This window comes from Chiloscyllium plagiosum, chromosome 3, assembly GCF_004010195.1.
Source record: "Chiloscyllium plagiosum isolate BGI_BamShark_2017 chromosome 3, ASM401019v2, whole genome shotgun sequence".
NCBI lineage: Eukaryota > Metazoa > Chordata > Chondrichthyes > Orectolobiformes > Hemiscylliidae > Chiloscyllium > Chiloscyllium plagiosum.
Genome location: NC_057712.1, coordinates 28,587,004 through 28,614,884, shown reverse-complemented (window position 1 = coordinate 28,614,884; position 27,881 = coordinate 28,587,004). Strand labels below are relative to the sequence as shown.

At 40.5% G+C, this 27,881-nt stretch overlaps 1 protein-coding gene across 2 annotated transcripts; it reads left to right on the top strand.

The window, feature by feature from the left end:
* Positions 1-1,149: 1,149 nt before the first annotated feature.
* Positions 1,150-12,618, top strand: tmem14a (transmembrane protein 14A). Of its 2 annotated transcripts, none has more exons than XM_043679238.1 (5): positions 1,150-1,463; positions 4,356-4,439; positions 5,838-5,939; positions 11,593-11,680; positions 12,530-12,618. In XM_043679238.1, exons 2-5 carry the CDS (start codon positions 4,364-4,366, stop codon positions 12,567-12,569), a joined length of 306 nt encoding a protein of 101 aa, XP_043535173.1. In that variant the 5' UTR covers positions 1,150-1,463; positions 4,356-4,363; the 3' UTR covers positions 12,570-12,618. The 2 variants fall into 2 exon arrangements, with proteins under 2 accessions (XP_043535173.1, XP_043535183.1); XM_043679248.1 differs by lacking the exon at positions 1,150-1,463 and adding an exon at positions 1,569-1,587.
* The last annotated feature ends 15,263 nt before the right edge of the window (positions 12,619-27,881 follow it).

Sequence of the window (27,881 nt, the reverse complement as noted above, 5' to 3'; positions counted from 1 at the left end):
AGATTGCCAGATGGGATTATAATGCTGTGGTGGTAACAGAGACATGGCTCAGAAAAGGCTCAGCTAGATATTAAGTATTCTTGGATAACATCCCTTGTGTTCAGGAAAGATGGGAAAGTGGGCGGTGTGCAATATTGATTAAGGACAGCTTTTGCTGGTGAGAGAGAATTTCTTAGTGAGATTAAGAATACAATCTCTGGCAAGAGCTAAAGAACAAAAAAAGTGTCGTAATTACATTGCTTAATGTGGTATGTGTGTAATTAATTATTAGACAACTAGAAAAAACAGTTTGCAAAGAAATTAGAGAGAAATGCTATAATTATAGCATATATCATGAGTAATTTAAATTATCTGTATACAGATTGGGTATTGGTGTATAGTGCAGAGATGGACAAGAATTCCTGCAGCGGGTTCAGGAGAATTTTTCTAGCCGCATTCCCATCTGATCATCAAGCCCAATACTCACTCCATTGTGGTCCCGGTTGCAACATCACTCTAACACAACAAAAGCAGAAATTGCTGGAAGATCCTTGGAGTGTCGGAGGCTGAGGGGTGACCTTATAGAAGTTTATAAAATCAGGAGGCGCATGGATAGGATAAACAGACAAGGTCCTTTCCCTGGGGGAGTCTAGAACTAGAGGGCATAGGTTTAGGGTGAGAGGGGAAAGATTTAAAAGGGACCCAATGAGCAACTTTTTTTCATGCAAAGGGTGGTGCATGTATGAAAATGAGCTGCTAGAGAAAGTGGTGGAGGCTGGTACAATAACAACATTTAAAAGGCATCTGGGTGGGTATATCAATAGGAAGGGTTTAGAAGGATATGGGGCAAGTGTCAGCAAATGGGACTAGATTCATTTACGATATTTGGTCGTCACGGACGAGTTGGACCGAAGGGTCTGTTTCTTTGCTGTCCATCTTTCTGACTCTAGGTCTGGCAGCATCTGTGGAGAGAAATCTGTTAAGTTTCGGGTCGAGTGACCCTTCCTCAGAACCGCTAATCCCATCCCAGTGCTCATGCCCTCAACTATCCCAGCCCAGGTCATTGTCCCCTCTGCCCTTAGCCCCCACCTCGTTGCCTTCCGACCTGCTGCTTATTGGAGAATGTTAGCTTTTGCTCGCTTTTCGTGTTGTATCTGCCCTCTGGTGGCAGACGGTGAGGGCAGAATGAAGGCAGAAGTATAATTTTCAAACACTAATTAAATTCAACACGAGAGAAAACAAAACAGTGTTTCCAAAAAAAAGCTAAATGAAAGCATAACCACAATAAATTAACAGCGGGTGCGAAAGTATCCCTTTCGAAGTCATTCATTTTTTGTCAATATGGCGTCGAACATGCGCTGATATTTGGAAATGTTTATGTAATTAACAAAATAAATACAAGTCTGTCTGTCGGTCAGAGAGCGGCTGGAGCGGACTGGGATCTAACAGTGCAGCAAGACAGAGAGCTGTCAGTCCAAACAAAGGTTGGTCTTCTTCATGGAGAAGCAAAGGTTCTCAAGTTTCAATCATTTGTCGTATTTGGAGGAAACCTTTGTAGCCAAGAGAGAAATGGAGGGGTTCCCACTCCTGGCCCAGTTATACTGTGCAGTCAGTACAGATTCTTTTTTGTGTGCAGCGTGTTTATACAGTCCTGTACAATTTGAATTGAGGAATTTATTGCCGGCTCGGGATGAGACTGCATTTTTTTTTGAACAGGAAATGGAGGCTTAACCATTAGCAATTGCAACTCGCCAGCTTTTAAACAGAGGAAAGTTACAACAGAGGCCGTAAACGGTTTCCTGTGCATTGGTTTTAAGTCTGACCGATTCGGCCTCCTTTCAATTGTAGTATTGCTTTTATTTTGGGAGAAGTACAATTCCATGCCACATTACCTTTTGTTTTCCCTTCTTTCACGTTTAGTAATATCTGTGCTTGTATGTGGTTCTTTGCAGAAATACCTTGTTTCGGCACTCAGCCTCAGAAACCCGATAGAAACTGTGATTATCCCTAACCTCCATGAAGTGCCTTTTATTTCGTCAGCGTTATTTAAATACGAGTTCTCCCAAATATGATACCCCTGTATAAACCTAGTTAATAATGGTTGTGTTTTCAGACATAGTAGGTCGTTGTATCTGTATATTGTGTTGCAGAGTTCGTTTGTAACAATTTTGAACACCTTGTAGCAGATTTGGAGATAGTGTCTGAGGCTGGGCAGTGAGAGGGATGCTTTCTCACTGTTGCCTCACTTGTTCAAAAATGAGCATTTGAGTTCTGTGGTATGTGTAAAGAAAGGTGGGTGGGCTGTGGGTTAGAGAGCTCGTGGTCACTGATTTTGTTCTTGGTTTGACTTTGATGCTCAAGAGAACTTTTCAGGTTAATCTTCTCTGAATTTGCTCCTCTCATAAGGTTACCCAGTTACAATACACTGAGAATAGTTAATTACGTATTGCTTAATTGTGTTGTGACTGTTTGGGACATATCTGAGAGCAGTCAGGAGACTGCCTGATTCTTGTGCTTCTGAGTGTCCCATCGTGGCTTGCACTGTTGTGGGATATAGACGTGCTTGTATTTTGTGCTGAATGCTCCTTGCCCTTTCATGCTGGAGTGTCCCAATAGACTAAAGCAGGGGATGCTAGCAGAAGGCAGGATGAACTAATTCAGCCCTTTAAAGGGCTCCAATTATGCTGCCACAAAATGCTTTTTAGGACAATGGAATCGTTTGTTTTTCAATTAGTCTGAGTTCCCTAGTTCTGTGGGACATAATGCATGTTTGCCCTTTTAATTAATGTAATATGTTCTGAGCTGGACATATGATTTTCGTACCTGCATTTCTTGAATTCCTTCCAAGTCAAACAGAGCAAACAGTTGATGACACGGAATTGGGTATAAAACAATTGTATGGGGCTTGTATCACAGTCATCTGGTCCTTGTGTATTGTAATTGGTCTGAACAAGTTGATTTTTTTTTGGCTTTTTGTAAAACTAGCATGACCAGACTCTGAGTTTATACAGCTCCAGAGGTGTGTAATAACATCCCTAGACATGATGATTTGAGAAAGGTATTGTTTGGGAAAAGGTCTTTGTTTGTTTAAAAAGTTATGAAGTGCTATTCCAACTCTAGCATTTGTTTGAAGTGTTTTTTTTTCATTGTGCGAGGCATTGTTTAGATTGCATCTTAAGTACAGCATATAGTTTTTGGTTCCTTTACTTAAAGAAGAATGCAATGGCAGTGGAGGGAGTTCAGACTGCCCCCTAGGTTCATTCCAGAGATGAAAAGCTTGTCCTATGAGGAGAGATTGAGCAGTTTAAGCCCACACTCGCAATAATTTAGAAAGATAAGATATCTAATTTGATGTGTATATGTGATGCCAAAAGAGACTGACAAAATAAATGGAGAAGTGATGTTTCCTCTTGTGGGCAATATAGAACAAGCAGCCATAGTTTTAGGCCAAGGTGTGGCAGATTGAAAACAGAGGGGAGGAATGATTGCTTCTCTCATAAAGTCACTATCCCAGAGTGTGGTGGGGAACAGGACATTGAAAAAGTTTAAGGAAGAGACAAATAGATTTTCAACTTTAATGGGTAAAAGGGTTATAGGGAGCAAGCAGGAAAGTGGAGTTGAGGTCAAGATGAGATCAGCATGATTGTGTTAAATTGTAAAGCATGTTCAAGGTACTGAATTGCCTACTCCTGCTTCTAGTTTTTATGTTCTAAAGATTAATCCTTAAATATTGTCACAAGGAACCCAAGCAAAAAGATGTTGGTTTTACATTTTCATTTATTCTGTCTCTTTTTATTAACTATCAAAGTATACAAGTTGTGAATATTTGTTGTTTGATTGGGCAAGATTGTTGCCAGCAGAAGGTCATGCAATTAATCTCTGGGAATATGACTAACCACATATGCCAGTTCTGCTCAGAGCAACTTGTTCGGTGTTGTTTTGGTTAGTTATGTTTACAGAGAAGTGCAATATCAGGATAGTTCGCTACTTTTGGATTGCTAACTGAAGTAGCAGGAATATGCCATTCCTCAGGGTGAAAAAGGTCTGATATCATCTTTTGATTTCCAACACAGCGTGTTCTTAGATCGTTGAAAGGTGAAATATTAAACATTCCTGGTACTTTCCCACAGGCAAAGAAGCAAACTTACCCCAGATCATGTTTGTGCATTTCCAGTGACTGACTGAGTGAATGACACTGCCTGAGGCTTGGGAACAGGCCACCCAGCTGCCCTCCTGGGGAGCCCTAAATAGAAAAGGATGTAAAAACAGAGAGCTGTTGTTCTCAACTGCACTTAATCTTGTGTTTGTATTTTTTTTGAAGAGAAAAGCTGGTATCAAATATAAGATTTTTCTTTTTGTTCTCTCTCCCCTGCCAGAATCAAGAATGCCCATCGATTGGATAAGCTATTCCTATGCTGCTATTGTGATGGTGGGTGGCATTCTAGGATATGTTCAGAAAGGTAATGTACTTTTGTGGATGCAGTTAACAATTCATAGTGTTAGGTACTTCCCAAGGTGAGTACAAATAAGCAAGGACATTTTGTCATAGTTCAACAGCCTGTTCCCCTGAGAAAATATCTACTTTCTGACCATCTCTTGATTTTTGAAGGATTGTAGGTTTTGCTTCGAATGCATCGAAACATTTATAACTTGGGAGCAATTCGATCCTTTGAGTTCATTTCACCATTCAATAAGTTCCTGGCTGATCTGGTTGTAGTCTTGACCCTAATTCCCTGACCGATCCTCCTAGCTTTTGACTCCTTTATCTGTCTTACTCAGCATTAAATAAGTTTAATGAGATAACCCCCCCCACTTCTGGGGGAAAGAAGTTCACAGACTAATAAACCTCAGAGGAAAAGCAAATCCTTGTCTCTGTCTTAAAAGACCTCTTATTCTTAAACTGTGTCCACGAGATCATGTTTCACTCCCAGTACCCAAGCTATCAAATTCCTTCAAGATTTTAATTGTTTCAATAGATTACTTCTCATTCTTTGAAAATCCAATGAGTTTTTTTGTCCAATCTGTTCAACCTTGCCTCATAGAATAAACCCCTCGGCTTGGGAATGAGTCAAATGCATTTAATACCTTGAGTCCTCTTGTTGCAAAGAATTTTCTTCTGTCCAAATATGGTCTGGATTGGTTTGGTTTTACTATGTCTTGTTCTTCTGTTGTGACTCTCTGTTTGAAGTAGTATTCAGGAGTTATTTTATCTACCCCATTTGTATCTTCAAATACCTTGATTTCCAATCAATAACTTTTAAAGGATAAAAAGTCCCAGTTTCTTTAGTCTTTGTATTTTTAATTTGTTCCATGTTACTTTGGACTGAGCGAGTGTGCTATTTGCACCTTTATTCTACTTGAAAAAAGCATTGGTCTGAATCTTGAAATTGCTTATTGTCAGCTATTGTTACAAGCTCAAGAATTTATCATCAATTGATATTTACTGCTGTATTAGAGTGACTTTGATTTTGATGCACCAGCTCCCAGACAAAAGCTGAACTTTTTCAGGCGTGCTGTTACTTAAAACCAGAGATTTTAAAACCAGAAATAAATATTTTCTCTTTTGGGCTGCCTTCACACTCATTCACATGCCAGAGGCTGAAGATTCTGCTTAACTCACTGAACCATTTTGTCTTGTCATAACCTTAATTCTGATTGTGTTCAGTGTTTCTGAAATTAGCAGTGTAAGTTTGAGCATTGGGTAATCTGAGTTTCACCAAAGTAAGATCTGTATTTCTGATAAATGTAACAATGCAGTATTATGGAGCAGCATTTGCTGATCTACAAAAGATACTTGGAGTCAGTGGCTTTGAGGAAAAGAAAGTGAAATAACTAATCTGTTTTTTTTTTCAAACCAGGAAGTGTAATGTCTTTGATGTCTGGACTGCTTTTTGGATCTCTAGCAGGATACGGTGCTTATCAAGTTTCAAATGACCCGCAAAATGTTAAGATCTCATTGTGTGAGTTCCTGAGTTTTCTATTCTTAAAAAAAGCAAAGTTTAATGTTTTGCAGTGTATGGAATGAGTTGCCAGAGGAAGTGGAGGAGGCTGATACAATTACAAATTTAAGAATCATCTTAATGGGTGTACGAATAGGAAAGCTTTAGAATGATGTGAGGCAAATGCTGGCAAATGGTACCAGATTACTTTAGGATATCTGGTCAGCATGGACAAGTTGGACTGAAGAGTCTGTTTCTGTGCTGACTCTATTACTATTGCACGAGGAACATTCAAGCCCTACTTTTGAAAAACAATACTGTTAAAGCATGCTTTGTGATCTGATTTCAATCCGATCCAGAGAGACAAAATATAACATTATTAAAATGGTGCTATGGTAACCAAAATGCACAGATTCTCCATGGTAGTGTGAGAGGCAAGAACAGGTGGGATGCCCAGCTAAGAGCAGAATAGAGGGGCAAGGGACAGGCAGCAAAAATCGATACACCACTCCTGATTCCAAATTTTAGTTCCAGTGCAGTGTGGATCCATAACAGTCAGGTCAATAACATTGACATTATGTTCAAGTACATGAGCAGGAGATGCAACAAAAATGTAATTATATCGCTAAAAAAAACTGACTTAGTGACAGCATTTGTTTTTAGGCAATTGTTTAGATGGTCTTAATTTTGTGGAGGTTGTTACAATAGTAGTCAGTGTAAATTATAATTAATTATATCTGAGACTTTTCTTGGACTAAAATGGTTTTTAGAATGAAAGAAAAATGGACCCAAAATGACTGCAGTGGTCACCTGGCCACAGATTCAGGCAAGCTTCATGAGACCCATGTTGAATAAATCAGTCCATTTTCCCTGAAATTACCATTTTTATCTAAATTAATTCAAACCGGGCAACTGTGCCAGTGTCAAAGAAATTTGCATATCCTGAGTAATTCATACATGATTGTTCGAATATTGAGAGATAAAAGATCCATCTGACAATTAACCAGTTTGAAAGCTAATGGAGCTACACTCGGGCAAATGTGTATTACAGCAGCAGTGTTTGACAAGCAGAGAAGCAAGAAGGAAAAATTAACTTGCAACAGCAATGTGGCATCAAGAAGCAAAACTGGAACCAGTGGGAATCCAGGCAAAGCTCTCTGCTGGTTGAAGTCATCCTGATATAATAAAAGATGGTTATGGCTGGTGGAGGTCAGTCATCTCTGCTTCATGACATTTCTGCAGGAGTTCCTCAGGGAAGTGTCTTTGATGAAGCAGCTGAATATTGGGCCAGTCATTGATTTCTCTCCATCACAAGGTCAGAACTGGTTATGTGCAATCATCAGTGAACAGCATTCAGTGCCATTTGTGATGACTTAGATATTGAAGCTGTCCATGCCCAAATGGAGCAAGACCTAGACACTGTCCAGGCTTGTGCTGACAAGTTACGAGTGACATGCGCACTGCACAAGTGACGAGCAATCTAACCATTTCCTCTTGACATTCAAAGATGTTACCATCACTGACTCCTCCACTACCAATGTCCTGGGGATTACCATTGACCAGATAATGAACTGGAGTAGCCATATAAATACATTGGCTCCAAGAGTAGGTTAGAGGCTGAGAATGCTGCACTGGGTAACTCACCACTTGGTGTTCCAAAACCTATCCACCATCTAGAGCATTTTAGGAATGTGATGTAGAATGGGTGCAGTTCCTGGATGGGTGCAGCTCCAACAATGCTCAAAATGCTTGACACTGGGACAAAGCAGCCCACGTAATTGGCACCATATCCAAGAGTATCTACTCCACCAATAAAGCTCAGTAACAGCAGGATCTCCTATCTACAAGATGCACTGGAAGAATTTACCCAGTATCCTTACAGAGCAGCAAGTCCAGACCAAATCCATTTTCCAAACCCAGGACCTCTGCCATCTTGAAGGATAGGGGCAGCTGATACATTGAAGCACCACCGTGTGTAATTTCCCTTCCAAACCACTCACCATCCTGACTTGGAAATCTATCGCCATTGGGTCAGAATCCTAGAACACCCTCCCTAATGGCATTGTGGGTATATCTACACCAAATGGACAGCCACCTTCTCAAGGGAAACTAGGGATGGACAATAAATGCTAGGCCAGCCAGCAATTCCCACATCCCATGAGTGAATAAAATAAAGTTGCATCTCTTTTTTTTTCTCTCCGTATCTCTTGCTGCCTATTTCCCTCATCATCTTGGAATACAGTATGCAACGAGAAAGAAAATTGGATAAACAATAGTTCAGAGATAATTGCATATTCCTCTACTGTTGATGATACAAATCAATCATTGAATAACAAAGGTTAAAAATCTAATGGGGTTAGGGTGGCTCAGTGGTTTGCACTGCTGCCTCAGAGCCAGGGACCCAGGTTCGATTCCAGTCTCGGGTGACTCTGTGGGGTTTGCATATTCTCCCTGTGCCTGCTTGGGTTGCCTCCAGGTGGCTCTGGTTTCCACCCACAATCCAAAGAAGTGCAGTTTAGCTCTGGTTTCCACCCACAATCCAAAGAAGTGCAGTTTAGCTGAATTGGCCATGCTAAATTGCCCATAGTGTCCAGGGATGTGTAGGTTAGGTGCATTCATCAGGGTTTGGGTGGAATACTCTTCACCAAAGTCCACACCCAAGGGTTGGTGTGGACTTGTTGGGCCAAATGGCCTGTTTCCACACTAGGGATTCTATCATTACCTCAAAGATACAAAGATTATTTAACTGCATAAACTTTACTTTCCCTGTCCGTACAAGACACTTCCTTTTAAGCATATTTACCTGTGTTTGTCCCCTTTTTTAATAGTTTTCTCAAGGTACTAGATAATAAAATTTCTCTTCACTTCACTTAAGACAAGTCATAGTAATTAGTGCCCTCATTTTCTGCAAACTTTTAATTGAAGTTTAATAGTTGAAAGGTGTGGTGCTGGAAAAGCGCAGCAGGCCAGGCAGCATCTGAGAAGCAGGAGAACCGACGTTTCTGGCATAAGCCCTTATTCAGAATAATCTTTGTATCTTTTTGAGGTAATGATAGAATCCCTAATGTGGAAACAGGCCATTTGGCCCAACAAGTCCACACCGACCCTTGGGTGTGGACTTGGTCTCCAGCATCTGCACTCCTCACTTTCTCCTAGTTGAAGTTTAATAGCTGAGTACTTAAAAGCAATAAAATTGCTCATTGCCACCATTTTCCTGAATTTTGTTGGAGAACACTCAAAACTGACACCAGCTATCTACTGTCACCTAATACCTTGTCTGAGGGGCTACCATTCACATGCCAAGTAGAAATTGTGCCAAATCTTGGCTTCACTTGACTTGCACAGACTCTCACAGTCTCTCATTCCTCATTTTCCACAATGAATGGTATAGAGGAAGCAAGAATCCACCTCATAATATTTAAGAATTAGAATAGAATTCTCCCAGATGGATGAAGTAAAAATCACCTTCCTTGGCACCAAACTGGGATTAAGACAAGTACATTCCTGTTTTTGGGGGTATTATGATACAACTGGGCCATGCATCTTCCATTTGTCCTTTTGAAATAATCTTTTCTTTTTAATCATTTTAATTTGCAATCATAGAGTCACAATTTAATAATAAGAGGCCTCTCATTTAAAAAGGAGAAAAAGGGAATTTTTTTTCTCTCAGATAACCTTACTCTGTGGAACTCTCTTCCACAGAAAGTGGTAGAGGTAGAGTTATTGAATATTTCTGAGGTAGAGATAAACAAATTTTTATTTAACAATAGAATCAAAGGGTTTCAGGAAAGGGGCCGCAATCAGATCAAGGATGCTCTTCGTGAACAGTAGCAGGAAATGAGGGGCCAAATAGCCTACTCTATCTAATTTGCATGTTTATATACTTTTCAGAGAAAAGCAAATGGGTTTCTGCTGTTTTAATTGCCTGTGTGTTCTTAGTATAGAATGGTCATTTATATTTCCACAAAACCAAATTTTAAAAATAGTGAGTGAGATCTAAGCATTGTTGCCTCAGAGCCAGGGACCCAGGTTCGATTCCAGCCTCGGGTGACTCTGTGGGGTTTGCATATTTTCCCTGTGCCTGCTTGGGTTTCCTCCAGGTGGCTCTGGTTTCCACCCACAATCCAAAGATGTGCAGTTTAGGTGAATTGGCCATGCTAAATTGCCCATAGTGTTCAGGGATGTGTAGGTTAGGTGCATTCATCAGGGTTTGGGTGGAATACTGTTCACCAAAGTCCACACCCAAGGGTTGGTGTGGACTTGTTGGGCCAAATGGCCTGTTTCTACATTGTTTTTTGTCCTACTTTTCTGCCCCTTAAAAAGCTTTTTATCTGAAGTTAAGGGAAATAAAATTATAAATTTAATTTTTATTTCTCGTGCAGTGCCCATTAGGACCAGTGATTTACTGAGAGTATAGCATGATTATAGCCAACATTAATCCAGTTATTTCTGCAACATTTAAGAGTTAAGTAGCTGGCGCAACTTTGGAGCCCATTAGATTTATCAGCCCTGCGAAGTAATTTGCAGTGATCAACATTTTGAGGCTTTACTTCAAGTAAAGCAATTTGTCTCGGTTTTGTTAATGAACCAATTCATTTCAAAAAGTTGGCCAATAAAAAATTGAATTGCTTAATGTTTATCAACTTTTATTTCTTTTTGAAGGGCAAAAAATTCAGTTTGTCCAAGTTAATGTGGTCTATTCCCATTAAACTGTCTCAGGTTGTTTTTTCCTTCCCAGTGTAATGATTGCAGTTCTTCACACTGTGTCACATTGAATAAGTTTATTTCTTTGTTTGGCTCTAAGGAAAACAAGGGATACGTTCCCTTTCAAATTTAGCATTCTTGCACCTGTCCTGATGAGTTCAAGTCAAAAATCTTCAACAGGGTTCTCTTTCTCAGGAATATCAAGTTATATATCATTGTTCTCCAGGTAGATTAATCAATTAATTTGCACTGAGGCTGTGGAATGGAAATGCATCACAATGTTGTGAAGTCATGTAAAACTGGCAAAAATAAATCAAATAACATTGCTTAGTGAAAGATGTATAAAACAATTGCAGCACTCCTACTTTCAGTGGATTGAGAGGAAGGTTTTATTGCACTTCTACAAGATTACGCTACTCAGAAATTATGGAATTAAATTTGGCGTGTGGGCGGCACGGTGGCACAGTGGTTAGCACTGCTGCCTCGCAGCGCCAGAGACCCGGGTTCAATTCCCGACTCAGGCGACTGACTGTGTGGAGTTTGCACGTTCTCCCCGTGTCTGCGTGGGTTTCCTCCGGGGGCTCCGGTTTCCTCCTACAGTCCAAAGATGTGCAAGTCAGGTGAATTGGCCATGCTAAATTGCCCGTAGTGTTAGGTAAAGGGGTAAATGTAGGGGTATGGGTGGGTTACGCTTCGGCGGGTCGGTGTGGACTTGTTGGGCCGAAGGGCCTGTTTCCACACTGTACGTAATCTAATCTAATCTAAACCATGAATATTGACACTCTGAAGTGAATATGTAAACAGTGTTTCTGACAAGGGGTGCCACCAGATTGTTGCTGTCTGCTTGCCGATTCCTGTTATGGCAAGAAGATTTCTAATAGTCAAGATATAATTATTAGCAACTTAATGTAGAGCTTTTGATGCACAAATTACTTGCTGCTTAAATATTCTTTTTTCCTTTTAATAACAGTAACTGCAGGAATTTTGACCACCATTATGGGAGTGCGCTATAAAAGGTCTGGAAAGATCATACCTGCTGGTCTCATTGCTGGTATCAGGTAAATTTTGTGCAGGAGAGTTTATATCCTCCTATGCAGCACTTTGTCAAAGGCCTTCTGGAAATCCAAACTGATCATGTCCATTGGCTCTCCTTTGTCTAACTTGCTAATTACCTCAATGAAGAATTTGACAGATTTGTCAGGCATGACCTCCCCTGAATGAAGCTGTGCTGACTGAGCCCTATTTTAACATGCACTTCCAAGTACTTCACAGTTTCACTCTTGATAATGGACTCTTAAAATCTTACCAATGACCAAGGTTAAACTGAACCGGTCTATAATTTCTTACCTTCTACCTCCCTGCCTTCATAAACAAGAGTGTTAGATTAGCCATTTTCCAGTCCTCTGGGATCTTCTCTGCCTTCAGCGATTCCTGAATGATTACCTCTACAATCTCCTCAACTACCTACTTCAGTACACTGGGTTATTGTCCAATTTTATAGCAGAAAGCAGGAGTGTTTGTAAAAGATAAAACTAACTGACATAGGCTAGAAAATGGTCATGCAGTTGGCAGATGTAAATTCAATGTAGAGAAGTATTTGGTAATGCACTTTAAAGGAACAAAAAGTGGTGGAGGAAGTGTAATTCACAGAGCAAATGCTGGCATTTGTGAAAGAAGTGACACTGCAGGATACAAGTAGTTAATTTCTTCAAATTCCTCAGCAGAGATCCAGTGCTTGGGAATTATTGATCCTGATGTGGCATTACCCTGTTCCCACCCTGCAAGTGGAGGAATGGTAGAGACCTTGGGGAATAAAAATGTGCATTTTATATTTATTCTGTATTACCATGTTGTGTAAACCTGTGTGGTAAAATCTTTCTAAATTTTTTTTTTCTTCTTCTTTGCAGCCTTTTTATGGTTCTACGATTGGTATTTGTAATGTTTTAAATCTACAATCAACTCACTGAAATGTATTTTATAAATGCCTTTACACTAAGATCATCTTTTAGCTGGTAATTATTTCACAAAATGATTCAAGAGAAGTCAAACTTTTTCTCAAGTAACACTCTAATCGTAGGAGTCTGTATTGTAACAATAATTGTTCTTTGTGTTTACACTATATTTCTGTGTCTAGTTGTAAGTTTGCTCGCTGAGCTTTAGGTTTGTTCTCAGACATTTTATCACAATGCTTGCAGATATCATCAGTGAGCCTCCGATGAAGCGCTGGTGTTCTGCCCTGCTTGCTATTTATCTGTCTTGGTCTGCTGTGGTGGGTGATATCACTTCTGGTTCTTTTTTTTTCTGAGACGTTGGTAAATGGGGTCCAAATCAATATGTTTGTTAATGGAGTTTCGGTTTGAATGCCAGGCCTCTAGGAATTCCCGTGCGTGTCTTTGCTCAGGATGTCCCATTCAAACCGATGTCCCTCTTCAGCTGTGTGTATGGATACTAGTGACATTTGGTCATGCCTTTTGGTGGCTAGTTGGTCTTTGTGTATCCTGGTGGCTAGTTTCCTGCCTATCTGTCCACTTTGTGTGCTATTGAATTCAACTTAAATTGGCATGAATTCCATCAAACGCTCTCTTTCAGATGGTATTATTGATGAAGTAACTCTTTTTTAGACTGAAGTATGAAGCTGTTTACATACAGCTGTAATTGGCCTTTGATATGTTTTGTCCTTTTTAGAAATTTTGAATGAGTGTAATACATTCCATAACTAAACCTTGCTGAACTTATTGGTTCTTCTGAGACATTTGATTTTAAAGCACACATGTGCACCTACTGGTTAGTTCTATACACGATGAGACAGAGTTTAAGGTGAATCTTAGGAGGGTTTATAACCATACACCATCTGGTCAGTAATCCATCGGTAGGCAACAGAACAGATTTATCCTTTTCCATTGAAGAGACCATGTGCCTGATCAAATATTCTGTCCACTGGGAAATGAAGTATCTTGGACATCTTAGCAAATAAAAAATTAACTGATGAAACAAAGAGTGGAGCTTTTATCAGGGCAACATATCTTGACAAGAACAATAATTACATCATGACTGATTATTAAGGAGGAGATTCATTTAAAGATGGAAAATGAGTTCAGTCTTTTTAAAAGTCAATACTAAAAGCATTCCCAATCTCAAGTTACACCACAAAATTCTTGACTACTTCAAAGCTAATGAGGTAAAATTATGGTTTGGGTAAGTGCATCAGGTTTCATCTTTTGAGACATGGTCAGACCCTGCTTCTGTAGTACTCTTTCTGTAGGAATTCACACATGCAGGGACCTAACATTGTTGTTGTAAAATCTGTACTTCCAAGGCTTGCAAGAAATAATGAAGCAAGAGAATTCCACTTAAGCTGACCAGCAAGATTGTATTTACACTTGAGAGTGCCTTAATGCAAGTGCACAAGAAGAATTGTGGTTGATGCTATGTATGCATGTTCATGAAGAAAGCTTGGGGCTCCAGTTATTGAGTTAAAAACTACAGGACCACCCGTGTACTTAGAAAAGAGCTTGAACACAATATCCAATCACCACAAGGAACATTTGAGCATTCAATAAACCTATGATAACTAATTACTACATTGCATGACCTAGTGTTTGACTCCAGTTTTAGGGGTTGCTATATTAGCTGTGGCAGTCAGAATGCAATTCAATTCTAATTCCATAAGCCTAGGAGAGATTTGGTGGTGGTGTATAAATTCTGTGTTTATTGTGACATAACTTACAGCCTCCTCTATTGGGTCTAATTGATAACATTTTTCCTTCCAATGCAATTAATTTTTAGTTCCTAGAAAATTAAAGCTTTATAGCATGCTAAAATTGCCATTGTCTTTGTAAGAAGTAAGTCTACTATTTCTTCAATAAAAATATACTTTGCTTTTTCCTATCTGGGCTATCTTACTTGATTAATGGACCAGTTGTAGTAAACAGACAGATAGCTAAGTTTGTTCTCAGCCAAGATTGATACCTGTTGAAGTTAATGCCTTAATTCTTGCTTTTATCTTTCTGAATATCATGAAGACCAGAAGACGGATGTTGCTTTCAAAAAATTCCAGCTTTGAGAAAATAATTATATTTTAAGTGGATTCCTTCATGCCCACAGGGCATCCCAAGGTACTTTACAGTCAATGACATACTTTTGAAAAGTAGTCACTGTTGTAATGTAGGAAATATGGTAGCCACAGCACACCGCATGCTCCCATAAACAGGAATGGCACAATGGCCAGTTTTTAATTGAGGCACAGTATTGATTTGACTCTAGGTTCAAATTCTCTATTCTTCAACACTGTGATCTTGTATTTGCAGCCAACAGGGCAGAGAGGACCCCAGGTTAAAATGTTAGCCAAGGGGCCACACATCAGTGCTGCTGTGGAGCAACGAGATTTTTGTTTTCATCCACAAGTCCTGAAGTTGGACTTGAACTTACACCTCTGTACCTCAGTTACACAAGAGTGTTGCCAGCTAAACCACAGAGTCAACATATATCATGCTTTGTGGTGCAGTGGTAGTGTCATTACCTCTGGGCCAGGACCTTCAAGTCCTACATTGTCCGAAGATATGTGTTATGAAGGTGTAGAGTATATTGTACCCTTCAGAGAGTGAAGGACTTGGCCAGCACGCTGAGTGCTCTAGAATTTACAAAATAACATTTGGTTCAGAACAGAATGCACTAGCTGAGTTGCTATGAGACAAAAACACAAATTTGAATTCGGCCAATCGGTTTAAATTATATCATGAAAACACCAAATTCCAATCAAGTTTGAATTGAGTACGTTGGCTTTTAAGATTGTTAATGATTCAACCCAGTGCTCTGGAGTACAAGATGGGGAAAATTGAACAGTTGGGAAGAGAACTACCAAGCCCCAGCATGTAAACAAACAACCTGAAAATTAGCTCTATTAAAAGTACCTTTGCCGACCAGTAACCTGTGAAGCAGACATCCCTAAGAAGAAGAAAAGAAGACACAGGAAGATCCAAATAGACGAACTGAAAACTGCTTGGTTTTGAGATAAGAAGTTTTGTTTTGTAAATCTTAATTGGGAGTTTTATCAAATAAAAGCAAATTACTGCGGATGCTGGAATCAAACTATTTCGGTGCGGCTTCATGCTCTCGTCCTGACCTGGAAAAATTCATAAACTTTGCTTCCAGTTTCCATCCCTCCATCAACTTCACCTGGTTCATCTCTGACATTTGCCTTCCTTTTCTTGACCTTTCTATCTCCATTTCCGGCAATAGTCTATCCACTAATATCCATTACAAGCCCACTGACTCCCACAGCTATCTGGACTACAGCTCTTCTCGCCCTACGTCTTGTACGGACTCTATCCCTTTCAGCCCCTTCACCTCCGCTGCATTTGTTCCGATGAGGCCACTTTCCAAAGTGGTGCTCTTAATACGTGCTCCTTCTTCTCCAACTGTGGCTTCCCACCTATAGTTGTTGACAGGGCTCTCGACAGCGTGTGGTTCATCTCCCATGCCACGGCCCTCACTCCCTCCCAGAACAAGGATAGGGTCCCTCTTGTTCTCACCTTTCACCCCACCAGTCTTCACATGCAAAGAATAATCCTCCGCCACTTTCGCCAACTCCAATACGACGCCACCACCAAACACATCTTCCCTTCCCTCCCCCTGTCTGCATTCCGCAGAGATCATTCCCTCCGTGACAACCTATTCCACTCCTCCATCACCCCTAACACCCCTCCCATCACACACGGCACCTTCCCATGCAATCGCAGAAGATGCAACACGTGCCCCTTTACCTCTTCCATGCTCACCATCCAAGGCCCCATACACTCATTTCAGATTAAGCAGCATTTCACTTGTACCTCTTTCAATTTGATCTATTGCATTCGTTGCTCCCAATGTGGTCTCTTCTATATCGGAGAGACAAAACATGGGTGATCACTTTGCTGAGCACCTTCGGTCTGTATGCAGTCAGGTCTCGGACCTTCCTGTGGCTTGCCACTTCAACACACAACGGCTTTTGCTCGAAACATCGATTTTGCTGAAGCTTCTCGGATGCTGCCTGAACTGCTGTGCTCTTCCAGCACCATTGATCCAGAATCTGGTTTCCAGCATCTGCAGTCATTGTTTTTACCTTGTTGACTTCAACACCCAATCCTGCTCTCATGCCCACATGTCTGCCCTTGGCCTGCTACAATGTTCCAGTGAAGCTCAACGCAAACTGGAGGAACAGTATCTCATCTTCCGACTAGGCACGTTACAGACTGCCGGTCTCAACATTGAATTCAACAACTTCAGATGATTATCCCATCTCAACCCGTCTGTTTTCATTCTGCTCCGTAATTTTATTTCATTTATTTTATTTCCCTTTTTTAAATTTGTTTTCACTGTTCTATACCTCTTATTTATTGATGTCTCTCTCTCTCTCTCTCCCTCCCACTCTCATCACCTTTTTCCTCTCCTCTTCCCCCTTTGCTACCCTTCTCCCCTGTTTTCCATTTTGCCTCTGCTTCACCCATCTCCCCCATCCCCCACGTATTTTGTCACACAGAACTGGCTTCAGCCTTGGTCAATCACAGCTCATAATCTCCCTATAATCTCTCTCTATGCACTGTCATTATCACCTCTTTATTGCTACCTTTGCTTCTGGAACCATGACTCACCTTCTCTTAGCCTAGTATAAATACCTCCTCCCTATTTCTCCCTTTTTTTAGCTTTGACAAAGGGTCAGTTAGACTCGAAATGTCAGCTCTTTTCTCTCCTTACATATGCTGCCAGACCTGCTGAGATTTTCCAGCATTTTCTCTTTTAGATTAGATTAGATTACATTACAGTGTGGAAACAGGCCCTTCGGCCCAACAAGTCCACACCGACCCGCCGAAGCGAAACCCACCCATACCCCTACATTTACCCCTTACCTAACACTACGGGCAATTTAGCATGGCCAATTCACCTGACCCTGCACATCTTTGGACTGTGGGAGGAAACCGGAGCACCCGGAGGAAACCCACGCAGAGTGGGAGTTTTATCAGACTAGTATTATAGAAGGGAAGGTAAAAGATTGGTTAGAGTAAGGACTTGTGAATAGTTGTTAGTTAATTATTCTCTGTTCTACTTTATTTCTTAACGTTGTCAATCTTTCCTTTAAGTAGTTCTTGGCCACTCGAATGTTTACAGATTACTGCATGGGATAAATCTTTTCTGTGTTGCTGGTTTTAAATTAAACTAGAGGCTTTACCCAGTGTCATAACATATGCAATAACATCTCTCAAAGGTTGGTTAGAAAATACATGTTGCCAGCATGGGAGAGTAACAGTGCCCATAACCTTTTCCAGAATTCCAGCAAAATTAATCTCCATCAGCCATGAACGCTGCTTCAAGAAAGGATGCCTACCGATGCTGCGTTGATTGGTTTTCAGTATGAATGGTGAATATAAGTCATCTTGCTAGTGTCATCCTTTTCAGAACAATATCTTTTTAATGTCCCAAAACTGGGCACAGTATATTAAAGACAGCTGTAATCCATTTAATTTTCCTACATGTAGGCAATGATGTGAATAGACCTGCAATTATTCATGCTGTTGTCACTTTAAAACCATGAGATCAAATTAATCCCAACTTCAAAGTAAATTGATTGCTTTCTTGAATGACTGTGCCTCGCTTCCCTTTTTGTCTAAAAATTCATATTCAAGTGCATTTGTACTCCTGAAGAGATTTCTCTTTAAGGTTACATGGCAACACAATTATAGTCACTTAAACAATATGTGAAAGATTGTCATTGAGATGGAGACCATAAAGCTCATCAATTTATTTCAACTTCATCTGGTTCACTAATGTCTAGTTGGCCCCTGCATGCCCCGCTGAGATGCTCAGTGAAACATGCCCTAAGTTTATGTTTGGTCTCACCAATGTAGAGAAGACCGCATCGGATACAGTGAACTAGGTTGGAGGAGAGGCAGGTGAACCTCAGTCTCACCAAAGGACTGTTTGGATCCCTGGATAGAGGTGAGGGGAGTGGTGCGCTGGCAGGTTTTGCGTCTTTTACAGTTGCAGGGAAAGGTACCTGGGGGTTTCGGGGTGTTGGTGGGGAGAGTGATGCTGACCAAGGATTGACCAAGGGATTGGTCAAACTAGACAAGCAGGAGAAGTGGAAAGCAGAGAAGTGTGGGGAGGAGAAGATGTTCTTGGTGGTGGGTCTATTTGGAGTTGGTGGAAGTGTTTCAGGATGAGACGTTGGATGCAGAGACAGGTGGGGTGGCAGGTGAGGACAAGGGGAGCCCCTGTCTTTATTCACCGTTCCACTGCTCTAACCCTGCCCCCCCCCCCCCCCAACTCAATACAGGAGTTTGGTGAAGGGTTGTCTGGATGACAGAGGGGAGGAAAAGCACATTGTTCAAAATAGGATCTAGGATACTTGGGAACATTAATCCAGTGCTCCTGATGTGGTCTTCTCTACATCAGTGAGGCCACATGTAAACTTAGGGCACATTTCACCAAGCATCTCAGCCAGGCCTGCAGGAGCTGACCAGACCTCAGAGTTACCGCCCATTTTAATTCCCCTCCCTTTCTGACATGATCACCCTTGGCCTTCTCCATTACCACAGCAAATCAGACCACAAATTGCAGGAACCACACCTCATCCTCTGCCTAGGCAGACTACAGCCCGGAGTTCTCCCAATTCAAATAACCCCCCTTCCCATCCCCTGACTCCCTTCCCCGCCCCTCCCCCTCCCTTCCATTTCTCTGACCGACCCTTCCTTCCATCTACCTTTTGGAGGTCATTCCTCCCATTGATGAACCAGATCGTATTCTCTGCCTGTGTTCACTTATCACCCTCTTCCCACCCAAAACATTCCACCACACCCCCTCAACCCACTTTATCTGCAGCTCCCCTGGCACCCACCTCCAGTCCTGAAGAAGGGTTACACCCGAAACACTGACATATCCACCTCCTGATGCTGCCTGGCTTGCTGCATTCTTCTAGCCTCCTGCTTGTCTAGCTTGAATTTTGATGGCAGCAATGAGAGTACAATATTAAAAGATCTGGCAAGTTAATATATATCAATAATGACATTTAGGAACATTGTTGCACATTAATCAACCCTGAAGCAGTATTACAGAGCAACTGCAACTGCAAACAGTTGCATCACGTGCAAGAATTGATTGGTGACGTCAAAGTAGGAAATAGTGAGAGACAATGTTTCACATAAAAGATATTTGGGAGAAGATAGGTTTGCAAATGGGGCAGCGAGTTTGCTGGAAATTTAATGTAGAAAAGTGTCAAGTAATTTACTTCAAGGAAGCCAAACTAAAAAGCAAGAAGTTGAGGGGTAAGGAAGAAATGATCCCTTGATCTTGTGGTTCTAACAGTAAAAAAACATAGAAAGAAGATCAGTAAAGCTTCATAATTTGAACTGCAGCTTCGAGTGTAAGAGCAAAGAAGTCTTGATACGTTTGTATTAAATAAACTTTAAGCGGCAGCTCGTAAATTGTGCGGTTTTGGTTTTGAAAAGCATGAAAGGATCAAATAGCACATATCTACAGGACAATGCGAGAGGGGTGGGTAAGATTAGTTATGGAAAGACTATTTTCACTGGAGCCAAGAAGATGAACTTGCAAGGAGCTCTTAAAGTTTAGAATGGGTTTTGGCCATATAAGCAATGACCAACTTCTCTGATCAGGGAGGTTGTGATAGGGATTCATCAACTTCAACCTGTCACTGAGTGAGGAGAGGGGTTTAGAGGCATTTTTATGAGCTCCTCTTCCTATTTCTTGTTTTCCTCCATCAATCATAAGGTGTAAAATTATAATGGTTAGGAGTGTATATATAGGCAGTAATTCAAATTAATACACTGCAAATTTAAATTCTTGGATAAAAAATTTCTTATCGTGGCACTTGAAGGTTTGTGCATGCCAAAATTCATCCATGAAATGTATTCCTGTTAAAATACATTTTATGTAAACAGTTGAGTGTACTGTAACATTGTAGATGCAGCCTCTGGCTAATAAGTGCTGAGTTTCTGATATTTTCCCCCAAAATCTGTTACTATCTGGTACATAATAAAGAATTCAGTTGTCACCTGGTAGTGGGAAATATCACAGTTAATTTACAGGCCAGGGGTTCTCAACCTTTTTGCTCCTGTACCCTCTTCTATATATTTCATGACCCTCTCTAATCAAAGTTTTTTTTTGTATAAAATTAAATGATAGAACAAATATATTCATTATTTTTTCTTACTTCCCAAATGATTCTGAGTAACAAATCTGATAAGACCTACAAGTACCTTCATGAATTTCCAATGCAATTGGTTTTCTGCTCCTAAATGTGCCTTTGAGATTTGCTTTGCATTTTATTTGTTCAATGATAAACCACTTCATGCTTTTTCCTTTGTGGGCTGCATTGCTCTACTCAACAGACAAGCTGCAGTAAATTAGGCTGCTAAGTTTATATTGTAACTTATTCAAGCAAAATTGTATACAAAGGAGTTATCTAATTCAATTCTTGATCCATTAAGAACAGAAGGAAATTGTTTTGAAGAAACACTGCTCAGCCTATGTATCTTATTTAAGCTACCTTGCCAGTATCGGAGGGTAACTATATTCGCACCCATTTCCAGAAAGACAGTGATCAAGTGAATCCCTCAAGGAGTACAAGGGGTGTAGGAAATATATTTAAAAGGAAAATCAAGAAAGCAAAAAGGGGGAATAAGATAGCTTTGTCAAATGGAGTTAAGGAGAATTCAAAGGGTTTCTACAAATACACTAAGGATAGAGGAGTTACGAGTGAGAGAATAGGGCCCCTTAAAAATCAGCAAGGCCACTTGTGTGGAACTACAGGTGAGATACTAAAGAAGTATCTTCCATCAGTGTTTGGAGAAGGATATGGAAGCTAGAGAACTTGAAAAAATAAATAGTGATTTCTTGAAAAGTGTTCATATTACAGAGGAGGTGGTGCTGAATGTCTTAAAACACATAAAGGTGAATAAATCGCTGGGACCAAATCAGGTGTACGCTAGAATATTGTGGGAGGGCAGGGAAGCGATTGCTGGGCTCTTAGCTGAGATATTGGTTTAATCGATAGCCACAGGTGAGTGGCAGAAGACTGGAGGTTGGCTAATGTGGTGCGATTATTTAAATAAGGTGGTAAAGGAAAGCCAGGGAACTATAGTCCGCTGAGCCTGACATCAATGGTGGGACAAGTTGTTGGAGGGGATTCTGGGGGACAGAGATTTACATGAATTTGGAAGGGCAAGGACTGATTAGGGATAGTTAACTTGGTTTTATGTGTGGGAAATCGTGTCTCACTAACTTGACTGAGTTTTTTTGAAGAAGTGGCAAAGAAAATTGATGAAGACAGAGCAAGGGACATTGTCTAGATGGACTTCAGTAAGCCATTCGACATGGTAGACTGGTTAACAAGGTTAGATCACGTGGAATCCTGGGAGAATTAACAATTTGGATACAAAATTAGCTAGAAGGTAAAAGATAGAGGGTGGTGTTGGAGAATTAGATCATAAGATATAGGAGCAGAAATTAGGCCATTCAGCCTATCGAGTCTGCTCTGCCATTCAATCATGACTGATCCATTTCTTCACCCCATTCTCCCACTTTCTCCTATACCTCTTGATCCCCTTGATACTCAAGAACCCCTCTATCTCAGTCTTAAATATATGCAATGACCTAACCTCCACAGCCTTCTGTGGCAATGAATTCCATAAATTCACTACTATCTGGCTGAAGAAGTTTCTCTTTATCTCCATTATAAAATATCTTCCCTTTACTCTAAGGCTATGCCCTCGGATCCTGGTCTCTCCTAGAAATGGAAACATCTTCCCAAACTCTACACTGTCCAGGTCATTCAGTATTCTGTATGTTTCAATTAGATCCCCCCTCATCCTTCTAAACTCTGTTGAGTATAAACCCAGAATCCTCAAATGTTCCTTATATGTTGAGCTTTTCATTATTTGAGTTATTCTTATGAACCTCCTCTGAACACTTTCCAGGGCCAGTATATCTTCCCTGAAATATGGGGCCCAAAACTGAGCACAATACTCCAAAAGCGATCTGACCAGAGCCTTATAGAACCTCAGACATGCATCCCTGCTTTTATATTCAAGTCCTCTTAAAATAAATGCCGTCATTGAATTTGCCTTCCTAACTACTGACTCAACCTGCAAGTTTACCTTAAGAGAATCCTGGACTAGAAGTACCAAGTCTATTTGCACTTCAGACTGCTGAACTTTCTCCCCATTTAGAAAATAGTCCATACCTCTATTCTTCCTATCAAAGTGAATGACCTCACATTTTCCCATGTTGTACCCCATCTGCCACTTCTTTGTTCACTCTCCTAACCTGTCCAAATCCTTCTGCAACCTATCCCTTTACCTATCTTTGTCTCATCTGCAAACCTTGCCAGAATGCCCTCAATTCCTTCATATAGAAGGTTAATGTATAAGGTGAAAAGTTGTGGTCCCAACACTGAGCCATTGAGAACACCACTTGTCACCGGTTGCCATCCTGAGAAGGACCTTTTTATCCCCACTGTCTGCTTTCTGCAAGACAGCCAAGCCTCTATCTATGCTAGCACCTTGCCTCTGACACCATAGGCCCTTAACTTACTCAGTAGCTTCCCGTGTAGCACCTTGTCAAAGGTCGTCTTGAAGTCCAGATGGATAACATTTATTGGTTCTCCTTAGTCAAACCTACTCATTACTTCCTCAAAGAATTCTAGCAGATTTGTCAGGTATAACCGCCCCTTGATGAAACCTTGCTGAGTTTGCCCTATTTTATCATGCACTTCCAAGTATTCAGAAATCTCACCCTTCACAATGGATTCCAGGATCTCACCCAAGATCGAGGTTAATCGGTCTGTAATTTTCCATCTTTTGCCTTACTCCCTTTTTAACAAGGGGTGTCACATTAGTGATTTTCCAGTCCTCTGGGACCCTCCTCAATTCTAGCAATTCCTGAAAGATCACCACTAATGACTCCACTATCTCTTCAGCTAACTCTCAAGTGTCATCTATCTGGTCCAGGTGATTTATCCACCTTCAGACCATTTAGTTTTTCTAGCACCTTCTCCTTGGTGGCAGTCACCATATTCGGCTCTCTTGAAATTTTGGGACATTACTCGTGTCTTCCACCATGAAGACTGATGCAAAGTAATTATTCAGTTCCTTAGCTGTTTCCTTGTTCCCCACTACTATCTTTTCAGCATTATTTTCCAGCAGCCCAATGTCGACTTTTGCCTCTCTTTTGCCCTTTATATATCTAAAGAAACTCTTACAGTCTTCCTTTATACTACTGGCTAGCTTGCCCTCATGTTTAATCTTCTCGCTCCTTATTTCTTTTTTTTGTTGATCTCCAGTGGTCGTTGTAATTTTTCTAATCCTCTGGTTTCCCACTGCACTTCGCCACATTATATGCTTTCTCTTTTGCTTTTATGCTATCCCTGACTTCCTTAGTCAGCCATGGTTGCCTGATCCTCCCTGTACCATGCCTCTTTTGCCTCGGGATGAATCTCTGCTGTGTCTCCTGAATTACTTCCAGATACTCCTGCCATTGTTGTTCCACTGTCTCTCCTGCAAGGCTCCTATCCTGGTCAATTCTACTTAGCTCCTCCCTCTTGCCTCTGTAGTTGTCTTTGTTCAGCTGTAATACCATTACCTCTGATTCTATGTTCTCCCTCTCAAATTGTTGAATAAATTCAATCATATTGTGATCACTGCCTCGTAAGGGTTCCTTCACCTTAAGCTCCCTTATCAAGTCTGTTTCATTGCATAACACTAAATCCAGTATTACCTATTCCCTAGTGAGCTCCACCACAAGCTGCTACAAAAGACCATCTTATAGACATTCCACAAATTCCTTTTCTTGCAATCCACTACCAACTTGATTTTCACCTGCATATTGAAACCCCCTGTGATCACTGTAACTTTGCCTTTCCTATATAACTTTTCTATCTCCTGATATATAGCCCCAATTCCTGACTACTATGTGGAGGTCTGCACATAACTCCAATATGATTTTGTTTTTACATTTTGAGAGTGTGGTGCTGGAAAAGCACAGCAGGTCAGGCAGCATCTGAGGAATAGGAGAATCAACATTTCGAGCATAGGTTCTTCATCAGGTATGATTTTCTTTTTTACCTTTGCCATTCCTCAAATCCACCCACACGGATTCTACAGGCTGGAGGCCTGCGAGCACCAGTGTGCCACAGGGATTGGTGCTGAGTCCATTGCTTTTTGTCATCTGTATAAATAATTTGGATATGAATATAGGAGGTATGGTCAGTAAATTTGCAGATGACATCACACTTGGTGGTGCAGTGGGTATTGAAGAAGATTACCTCAGAGTACAATGGGACATTGATCAGATGGGCTGATTGGCCAAGGAGGGTCAGATGAAGTTTAATCTGTATAAGTGTGAGGTACTACATTTTGGTAGGCGAAATCAGGGCAGGACTTATACACTTAATGGAAGGTTCCGGGGAATGTTATCGAACAATGTAACCTTGGAGTGCAGGTTCACAGTTCCTTGAAAGTGGAGTCACAGGGAGACAGGATAGTGAAGTAAGCATTTAGCATGCTTTCCTTTATTGGTCAGTGCATTGTATAGTAGTTGGAAGATCATTGGTTAGGCCACTTTCAGAATACTGCTTTCATTTCTGGTCTCCTTGCTATAGAAAAGATGATGTTAAATACAAAGGATTCAGAAAAGATTTACAAGGATGTTGCCAGAGTTGGAGGGTTTGAGCTGTAGGGGGAGGCTGAATAGGCTGGGACTATTATCCCTGGAGCTTTGGAGGCTGAGAGGTGACCTTATAGAGGTTTATAAAATCATGAGGGACATCCATAGAATGAATAAGCAAGGTCTTGTCCCCAGTGTAGAGGAGTCCAAAACTCCCTTTTTAAATAGAGGTGTCACATTAGTGATTTTCCAGTCCTCTGGGACCCTCCCCGATTCTAACAATTCCTGAAAGATCACCACTAATGACTCAACTATCTCTTCAGCTAACTCTTAGATGTAGTCCATCTGGTCCAGGTTATTTATCCACCTTCAGACCATTTAGTTTTTCTGGCACCTTCTCCTTGGTGACAGCCACCACACTCGGCTCTCTTGAATGTTTGGGGCATTACTCATGTAAAACACAACATTTTCATGCATAGAGTGCTGCGTGTATGGAATGAACTGCATCTGTAGAAGGCATCTGGATGGGTATATAAATAGGAAGGGTTTAGAGGGATATGGGTAAAATGCTGGTAAATGGGACTAGATTTATTTAGCATATCTGGTCATCTTGGACGAGTTGGATCGAAGAGTCTGTTTCCATGCTGCACATTCCTATGACTCTATGATTTTGATATAGAGTCAATCAGTTAAGCGTGAAAGCTGCTGAACAGGCTTGTGACTAATCTTCAGGAAAGGAAACCTGCTACCTCTGCCTGGTCTGGCCTTTAAATCGAGATGATGCTAATGACTCTTAATATTCTCATGACAGTTAGGAATGTTTACCAAAAGCCAGCTTGCTAGTGTCACCATGTCACAAGAATATTACTTTAATATCTCAGGTTTGAACACAATATTTTAAATACTGTTCTTGTATGCACATAAATATTCAGTTGTTTATGCTGCTGTTACATTTTCAAAAACTGATTAATACCAGGTTCAAAATAAATTTAATTGTCTCAAATGAATGCATCTAATTTTCTTTATCCTCAATAAATTGAAAGTTGCAATTTTATTCTCTGCTACTTTGCTGAAGGTGGCCACAAATGAGCTTGATGTGACTATGATCAAGGTCGAGAGTGTGACTCTGATCTCGACTTTAATCTCCAGCATCTGCAATCCTCACTTTCTCCTCAATGACTATGATCAGGGAAAAGTGAGCTGTTATGAAGTATCACCAGCATGTCATGTTTAATTTCTTTGTTTTATTTTTCTTTTCCTGCTACATTTGCTGAGTATTTCAAGCATTGTCTGATTTTAAATGAAAGTGAACTGTGTACCATGAGCACTGGAGCTATGATACTAAGCAAAGAAATAATTTATCTATTGAAGAATACCTCAGATTATATTTCAACGTAAAAATTCTTACCATTATGCATCTATCCAACCCTGTCATCAGTGTCCAATAACAAACCACAGCATTTCTACATTGCTGAAGCTTTGTACAATGGTACATGTGAATAGGGTGATGATGTTTCATATTGCACTCACCTGTAATTTAGGATTACTGCTCTGCTTTTGCAGTATTACAGCTGCATGAAAGGAAGTTACATACTTATGTAATTTAATATACTCTCACAAAATTGTTAAAACAAGAAATCTGAGTACAGTTGATAAGCAACGTTTGTGAGCCACTCCTAAATTTGCACAAGCTTCTCAACATTAATGCATCAAGTGCGTGCAGTTATCTGATGTGGAGTTGAGGTATTTCTGGTGAAGAACCTTTGTATTGTTTCCATGAATTGTTCTCCTCAGAATAATACTGTTGGTGCTTATGTTTATGTATTTCAAGAAATTGCATTCAAATCACATTTTCTGCAGTGCCTTGCATGTATAAGTTTAAAAACCACATAATGCCAGGTTATAGTCCAACATGCTTTTTTGGAACCCTGCTCCTTCATCAGGTGGTTGTAGAGAATAAGGTCTTGGATTATAACCTGGTGTTGTGTGATTTTTAACTTTGCCCAACCCAGTTGAACATTGGCCCCTCCAGATCATTGTGTATAAAATGCACAGCAACCAAAAGGTTTACAAGATGAGATCTCATTATATGTCAGATCTGGGATTTAGCTTTTCTTTTCCCCAGCACAGAAATTTTCTCTTCTCTTTCAGTGTTATTATGCTGATAAGCATAAAGTTTTGCCATGTCATTTCATAAAGGTGGATTGGGACGTAATATTTCCATGACTCCCGTTGAAGTCAAAAATTAAATACAAGTTGCATATTTCAAAACATATGTGACTAGAGGCAAAATTTAAAGTAGTTGAATTCCAAAGTACATTTTGGTAAATTTTGCAAATGAATGTAAATTGAGAAACAGACATTGTAGGTTTTAAATTTCATTTCTGATTTCTTATACAGACCCTGTAGCTTGTGCATCTTTCATGGAAGCAATACTAGGTAGGCCATGAATTTGGAGACTAAAACAGAAATTGCTAGAGACAGTCAGCAGGTCTGGAAGCATCTGTACAGAGAAAAACAAAGTTAATGTCTTAGAACATAGAACAATACAGCACAGAACAGGCCCTTCGATCCACGATGTTGTGCCGAACATTTGTCCTAGCT